At 36.4% G+C, this 7,961-nt stretch overlaps 1 protein-coding gene across 1 annotated transcript in view; it reads left to right on the top strand.

The window, feature by feature from the left end:
- CUNH2orf73 (chromosome unknown C2orf73 homolog) overlaps positions 1-6,793 on the top strand; it is a 42,597-nt gene extending 35,804 nt beyond the window's left edge. The window contains 4 exon segments of the mRNA XM_027865503.1: positions 4,066-4,134; positions 4,897-4,994; positions 5,859-6,078; positions 6,081-6,793. Coding sequence (XP_027721304.1) covers positions 4,066-4,134; positions 4,897-4,994; positions 5,859-6,078; positions 6,081-6,247 — 554 coding nt within the window. The 3' untranslated portion in view covers positions 6,248-6,793.
- Positions 6,794-7,961: the final 1,168 nt, after the last annotated feature.

Here is a 7,961-nt window from a genome sequence, read left to right as displayed (position 1 = left end):
TTATCCACTTCTGATTCCCTCCCTTTCTATTGAGGTTTCCTTGGGGTATGGATCTTAAAGCATCTCAGCCTTCCCCCACATTAGGTGATTCACAATTCATCCTCCCTGCATTACAATACAGCCAAGACAATTTGGAAGGACTTATGATGAAAAATATTATCCATCTCCAGAGAAGGAATTGATGGAGTCTGAATGCAGATATGCTCCAACTGACCTTTGAGTGGCCAGAACTGGCCCCACCTGGATACTGTTATTACTTCAGACTTGGTGGAGTGCTGCACAGTTCCCCACTAGCAGTGTCCTGTCCTAATGATCTGGCCCACTCCCTCTCTTCCTTAGTTCTTTGGCCTTGCACCAGAAATTCAGAGCTTGCTGGTACTGGTAGTTCAGAGCCTACTTTCCCTAGCATGAGCAGTCCAGATCTACCAGCAGTTCAGAGCTTTGCAGCCTTGGTGCTTCCAGGTTGCAGCCTCCAGAAGACTTTTGCTCCTGAAGGACTATGGCCATGTTGGCTGTCAAAGTCCAAGAACACTTCCATAGCCTGGATCCAAGGTGTCTAGGGCACTGGAAAGAGGTAGGGGGGACAGAGGTTTAGGGATGGGTTTTGATGTAAACCTATGTTGTATCATTGGGTCTGTTAGTGCAGCCTCACTGCTGGTGGTGTAGGAGGTGGGGGAGGAGGAAGTATCAGGCGAACTTAGGTTCAATGAGTGTCAATTTCTGAGTTTTAGGGATTTTTTAACTTTCTTTTGAATTCTTGGTGTCCTTGACCATGGAAACAGCTAAAATTGCTTTATCTTTGGAGCATAATTTCTGTTTTGGGGAGGTCTGAGGACTCATGGAGGTCAGAGAGAATGTCTAGTCTGCTATCTTGTTGCTCACTAGCTAACCACTGTCTGGGCTCTAGTTTATGTCATGTGGAGTGTGCCTAATAAGGCTGGAAAGACAGGTTGGGGCTTTAGAGATTTAAATACCAAAGAGAGAAGTCTGTATTTTATCCTAGAGTTAATAGGGAACACTCTAATTTATTGAGTAGGAAAGTGATACAGTCAGATTTATACTTTAGGAAAATCAGTTTGGAACCTATTTGAAAATAGATTGGAAAGAGGGAGAGACTTCAAGCAGGGAGACCATTAGGAGGCCTCTTCAGTAGTTGAAGAGGGAGGTGATAAGGGCCTGAACTCAGGTGGTTGCTTTGTGAGTGAAGAAAAGGAAATGGATGCAAGAGATGTTGTGGAGATAAACTATTTGGATATATTATGAGGTAAGAGAGGAATTGAGCATGAAACTAAAGTTACAACCCTAGATGGATAGTGGTGCCGTTGGTAGAAATATGGAGTTTCAGAAGAGGAATAGGTTTTGGAGAAAAGATAATGAAATCAGTTTTTGACATGTTGAGTTTGAACTGTCTATGGAACATTTAGTTTAAAATATCTAGGAGGCAATTGATTTGTGCCTGGACCTAAGGAGAAAGACTAGAGCTGGATACATAGATTTTTGTAGTCATCCTCATAGAAGTGAAAATTAAACCCATGCTAAGCTACTTTACAAATAGCTGAGGAAAGAAGGAAAATGAAAGGGAAAGAAGGAAGGGAAAGATACACCCAACTGAATGCAGAATTCCAGAGAATAGCAAGGAGAGAGAAAAAGGTTTTCTTAAAGGAGCAATGCAAAAAAAAAAAATAGAAGAAAACAATAGAATGAGAAAGACAAGAGAACTTGGAATATAACATTCTAGATGGTAAAGGATCTAGGATTAAAACAAAGAATCACCCACCCAGCAAAACTGAGTATAATCCTTTAGGGGGGAAATTGATAGTCAATTGAAATAAAAGACTTCTAAGTATTTCTGGTGAAAAGACCAGGGCAGAATAGAAAATTTGACTTTCAAATACAAGACTCTCAAGAAAAGCATAAAAAAGGTAAACAGGAAAGAGAAATCATAATGGATTCAATAAGGTTAAACTGTTTACATTCCTACATGGGAAAATGATATTTATAACTCCTAAAGACATTCTTATTATTAGGGCAATGAGAAGGAGGCACAGGTGTGATTTGAATATGATGGGATGATTATCTAAAAAAAGATAAGGGGGAGGAAAAAGAATACACTGGGAGAAGGGGAAAGGGAGAGGTAGAATGGGGGTAAATTATCTGGCAAAAGAGATTTTATAGTGGAGGGGAAGGTGGGGTGGGGGAAGTGGTGAGGAACACAAGAACTTTTCTTTCATTGAAATTGGCTCAAAGAGGGAATAACATACACACTCAGTTGGGTGTAGAAATCTATCTTACCATGCAGGAAAATAGTAGGAGAAGGGTTTAAGAGAAGGAAGGGGGTGGGGAGCTATTGAAGGGAGGGTGGATTAGGGAAGATAAAAGTCAGAAGTAAAACTCTTTTCAGAATAGACAGGGTGAAAGGAGAGACAGAGAGAAATGAGAGCAAGAGAGAGAGAGAGAGAAGGATGGATGAGGAAATAGGATGGATTGGAATACATAGTAATTATTACTGTGAAAAAAAATTTACAGGCAGTTTTCCGATAAAGACCTCATTTCTCAAATATATAACAAACTGAGTAAAATTTATAGAAGTCAGAGCCACTCCTCAATTGATAAATGGTCAAAGGATATGAACAGGCAGTTTTCAAACAAATTAAAGTTATCTATAGTCATATGAAAAAAAATGCTCTAAATCATTATTGATTAGAGAATTGCAAATTAGATTGGCTAATATGACAGAAAAGGAGAATGACAAATGTTGAAGGGAATGTGGGAAAATTAGGACACTAATGCACATTGGTGAAGTTGTATACTGATTCAACCATTCTGTAGCACAATTTGGAACTATGCCCAAAGGGCTATAAAACCATTCATACTCCATAAAAGCAATACTACTAGTAGGTCTATATCCCAAAGAAATCAGAAGAAGAAGAAGAAGAAGAAGAGGAAGAGGAAGAGGAAGAGGAAGAGGAAGAGGAAGAAGAAGAAGAAGAAGAAGAAGAAGAAGAAGAAGAAGAAGAAGAAGAAGAAGAAGAAGAAGAAGAAGAAGAAGAAGAAGAAGAAGAAGAAGAAGAAGAAGAAGAAGAAGAAGAAGAAGAAGAAGAGGAGGAAGAGGAGGAGGAAGAGGAGGAGGAGGAGAAAAAGGACTTGTATGTACAAAAACATTTATAATGGCTCTTTTTGTGATGGTAAATAATTGGAAATTGAGGTGATGTCCATCAGTTGGGGAATGGCTGAAGATTGTTGTATGTAATTGTGATGGAATACTAATGTGCTATAAGATATTTTGAGAAAAACCTGGAAAAACTTACATGAGCTGATGCAAAGTAAAATGAGCAGAACCAGGAGAACATTGTATACAGTAAGAGCAATGTTCTATGGTGATCAACTGTGAATAACTTAGCTATTCTTAGCATTACAATACAGCCAAGACAATTTGGAAGGACTTATGATGAAAAATATTATCCATCTCCAGAGAAGGAATTGATGGAGTCTGAATGCAGATTAAAGTATGTTTTTTCTTGACTTCATTTTTCTTGTTGTTAATTTTTTTTGTTCTGTATTTTTTCGCAGTATCACTTACATGGAAATATGTTTTCATGACTGCATATGTATAACCTGTGTCAAATTGCTTGTCTTTTCAGTGAGGTTGGGGGGGAGGAAGGGGGAGGCAAAAGAATTTGGAACTCAAAACTTGAAAAAAAGTTAAAATTGTTTTTAACATTTAATTGGAGAAAAATAAATTATTAAATTTATTTAAAAAAAAGAATGATCAGTGTCATGAGAGTATCTAGCAGAAAGGTAGTTAATAGTATAAAATGCTGCAGAGGGTCAAGATGAATAAGGATTGAAAAAGTCCCGTTAGGGTATTTGGTAATTAAGAGATCATTACTGATTTTGGAAAAGGCAGTTTCAGTTGCGTGATTAATGCCTGAAGTCGGATTGTGGAAGGTTTAAATAAAAGTGAAGCAATTTCTTTTAGGAATTTAGTTAAGAGAGAGATTAGGATCATAGAGCTAAAGCTGAGTGACCTCAGAAGCCATCTTATCCAACTTTTCCATATTATAGATAAGAAAAATAATGCTCTACGAAATTGTGGCTTACCCAAAGTTACGCGGAAAGTAACAGGATTCAAGAGTAAGTCCTTTGATTATGAAGCCAATGCTCTTTTCCTGGTACCAGACTGGGGTGAATGTGCATATTTTCTTCTAACATTTACATATAAATGAATAAGTGAAAAGAAAATTTTTATGTGCTTACTATGTGTGAGGCACTGTCCTAAGGCAGGTTGGGGCTAGGTTGTGAAGAGATTAAATGCCGGAGAGAAGTCTATATGTGATCCTGTGCTGAGGTGCTAGGGATACAAATACAAGCAAGCAAGATGGTCCCTGACGTCAAGGAGCTTATATCTGCAAGGGGGTAGCATATGTGGCATGGTTTGAAAATGTCCAGGAAGTGAAATGGTTCCCTGGGATTGGGTGAAATAAAGCAAAAGCTCACCTTTCACAGCCCAGGGTCCTAGGTGGTGGAGTTAGCGTTCCAGTGGAAAGAGGATGAGGAGGATGGATGGAGTGTAGGTGATGTGGTTTGGAAATGACCCGGAAATGTCTGTGTTTCTGAATAAATCATTTAAGTCATCATTGAGTTAATGTTAGCTATAAGAATATTTAGTAATTTTACATTGCTTATTTGAAAATTCCAGTTGGTTTTTTTTTTCATATACAAGTGATAAAGAATTTACTACCTCTCAAAAATGTATGCATTAGATTTATGTAACATGATTTACATATAGACCCAGCTTAATTTTATTAATATTTTTAATGAAAGCATGTATGGTGTCATATCTCCTTTTACAATTGTTAATGCCCATCTAATTTCATGAAAATGCTTTTTTCTTAGTTCCATTAGCAATTTCTGACACATTACCAGTAATTGAAAACAAATTTTCACATCGTTTTCCTTTTATACATCTGTTCAGAAAAAGTTTGCCACCAAAGGTAAGACAGAATTTGGAAATAATTAGTTAGGAATGTTTAGATTTGGTAAATCTATTGTAGAATGTTTTACTTATTGAAGTTACAATATACTCTTAAAATATGATATTAAAAATAGTTATGTTTTTAGCAATGATATTTAGTTTGAAAGTTGAAACACTCTTCTTTTAAATTTTAACTAGTAATTTATAATTCTCTAGCGATGTATTATATTATAATATCCTGTCATGGAATTTGTCATTTTTTATAAATTGCCTTTTCCTCATTGTTCATTTAAATCATTCTTATAAGGTAAGGTTTTACATACTTCAATGTGGTTCATATATATTGGCATAAAGTTCCTTTTCATTAAATATTCATTTACCACACTTTTTCCCATGTATAGATGTTCATTTTTACATTTCATTATAATAGCTTTTTGTGTCAAACTAATAGTCATTTGGGATGCTGTCATAATCTTTTGCCTCATAAAAAACAGTAGTTGAAAAATCGTATCTATATCAACCCATGCAACTAGAAATTAAATCTGGTATAACTTGCGCTGTATATAGGGAAAATCTATGCAAGTTATACAATCCTACAGACAGCGCAGTTATGAACCTAGAAAACAAGATGCATTTTCCGTGACTTGTCTTTTTTCCTCTGCTTTTCTGTCATGCCCTCATTTCATCAATAAAAAATGCTGACAGATCAGTCATTATTCCTTTGCCTTTTGGTATTAGAGCCCAGGCTGATAGCCAGCAAAGAGGCAGAGAAACAAATGGATACACTGCCAATCCTTGAGCTAATAAGTGAACTCACCTCACCGCTACATCTGCTAACTGCCTGTGTGCCCCTGGTTAACATCGACCTTGTTTCCCTTTCCAGCATCATGGAGCTTTTCAGCAGACAGGTATAAAACCAGTCAGAGGACCAGGAGTTCCTAAGGGAACAGAAGTATTCCAAAGTGCTCCAGGGTTATGCTTACCAGAACAGTCAAAAACAGAGAGAGGAAACTCAATGACAACTACAGTGACCTCATCCAGTTCCGGCCAATCCAAAAGGTCATCAATTTCTGAATGTCACTTATCAGAAACAGACGTCAAAGAGGCAACCTCACAGCTCCTGGGAAGGAACAAAAGAGTCCAGGCATTTCTGGGACAGCTAAAGTAAATTTTATCCTTCCTACCAGGGAGAGGAGCCTTTACATCTACCAATCAAACAGAATTTTTGAAAAATCAGCAGATAAATTACCCACAACAAATAACACAGACTGATACTTCCATTAGTTCCTGAAATGGAAAGAATCTAAATTCACTAGACTGACAGCCGTTTGCTTTTCTAGTACCAATAACCAAAAATACAAGCTGACCCCAGCTTATTTTTAGAGAGAACGTGGTACTCCTTTGACTAAAAAATAATAGTGCTTTACTTTGTTTTCTGAAAAACCTAGACGCTTTAAGGATTGTAGAGGAATTTGATTGCTGTTTCCTTAAACTACTTTGTTCACATTTTGAGATCAGATATTTTGGGTGACACAATCCCACTGAACTTAGAATTAGAATACCTAGCTTAGTGATAATGGCAAAATCCCTTAACTTCTCCAGATTTTTCTTGTCTTTAGAAATAGGATAAGAATATTTATACTATTCCTGTCACTTCTGAGAGAATACCATGGGAAAGCACTTTGTAAACTATAAAGTGCTATATAAATATGAGCTATGATTATGAATAGCTATTTTAATATTAGAAATGATAATGAAATATATCCACTGTTCACCTGCAGATGGAGAACTGATGGACTCAGTACAAATTGGAGCATATTTTCTTCTTTTTCTTTTTCCTTTTTTTTTTTTTACATGGCTAATGCAAGAATTTGTTTTGTATGACTATACATACCTTGTAACAAGTATTGTTTTTCTTGCCTTCTCAATGGGTAGGGGAAAAGGAAGAGAATTCAAAACTGAAAATAAAATAAAATTGAAAATGCATAAATGAAAATGTGTTTTTTCTTTTTTTTTTTATTAGGCAGTTGGGGTTAAGTGACTTGCCCAGGGTCACACAGCTAGTAAGTGTCAAGTATTTGGTCTAAGGTCAAATTTGAACTCAGGTCCTCCTGACTTCAGGGCCAGTGCTCTATCCACTGCGCCACCTAGCTGCCCCTGGAAATGTGTTTTTTAAAAGAGAATACTCTCTCAATCCTTCATTCTTATGGCTACCATGTGATAAAACTAATAATTAACAAGAGAATCACCCATCATAAAAAGATGAAGCCATAGCATACAAAATCATGTCATTTTTTTCAAAAGCCAGTTACTATGAATCTACCATTTTATAGTTTTGATGTCTAACATGTTCTCTTAGTAGTAGTATTTATTATTATCTTAAAGATAAAAATGGTTTCACACAGTGCTTTAACATACCAGATTTACCTCAAGCTCCCACTGAACACAAGTTCATTATTTGAGAAATATGTTAGAAGGCAATTTCAGTAATATAAGCAGTTGTAATACAGAAATTGTTGTATTTCTTTTCATTTGGCTAATGATATTGCTCTAGATAATATAGTGTTAAAAATGAGCTCCTGTCCATAAATTTCTAATAAATTCATTGGAGTCATATTTACATTTCTTTCACCAGCTGTGTTTAGTTATTTGTTTTCATTAAAGTCCCTATAGTTCATTACAATCATTATTACCTGACAAGAAGAACTAATGTTCTTAAATTTCATAATTACTTGTGAATTTTGCATAGTATAGAGGGATCTTAGGGCTCTCAGGCTCCACCTAATTTCATTTAAGGGGAGCCAGGTGGCACAATGGATAAAGTCCTGGATCTGGAATCAGGAAGACCTGTGTTCAAATCTGGCTTCAGACACTTATTAGCTATGTGACCCTGGGCAAGTCATTTAACCCTATTTTACCTCACTTTCCTCATTTATAAAATGAGGTGGAGAAGGAAATGGCAGACCATTCCAGTATCTTTGCCAAG

Source organism: Vombatus ursinus, unplaced genomic scaffold, assembly GCF_900497805.2.
Source record: "Vombatus ursinus unplaced genomic scaffold, bare-nosed wombat genome assembly UNPS02014778.1, whole genome shotgun sequence".
Lineage (NCBI taxonomy): Eukaryota > Metazoa > Chordata > Mammalia > Diprotodontia > Vombatidae > Vombatus > Vombatus ursinus.
Note: the sequence above shows the minus strand (reverse complement) of the source record. Positions and strands in the feature narration are given on the sequence as shown.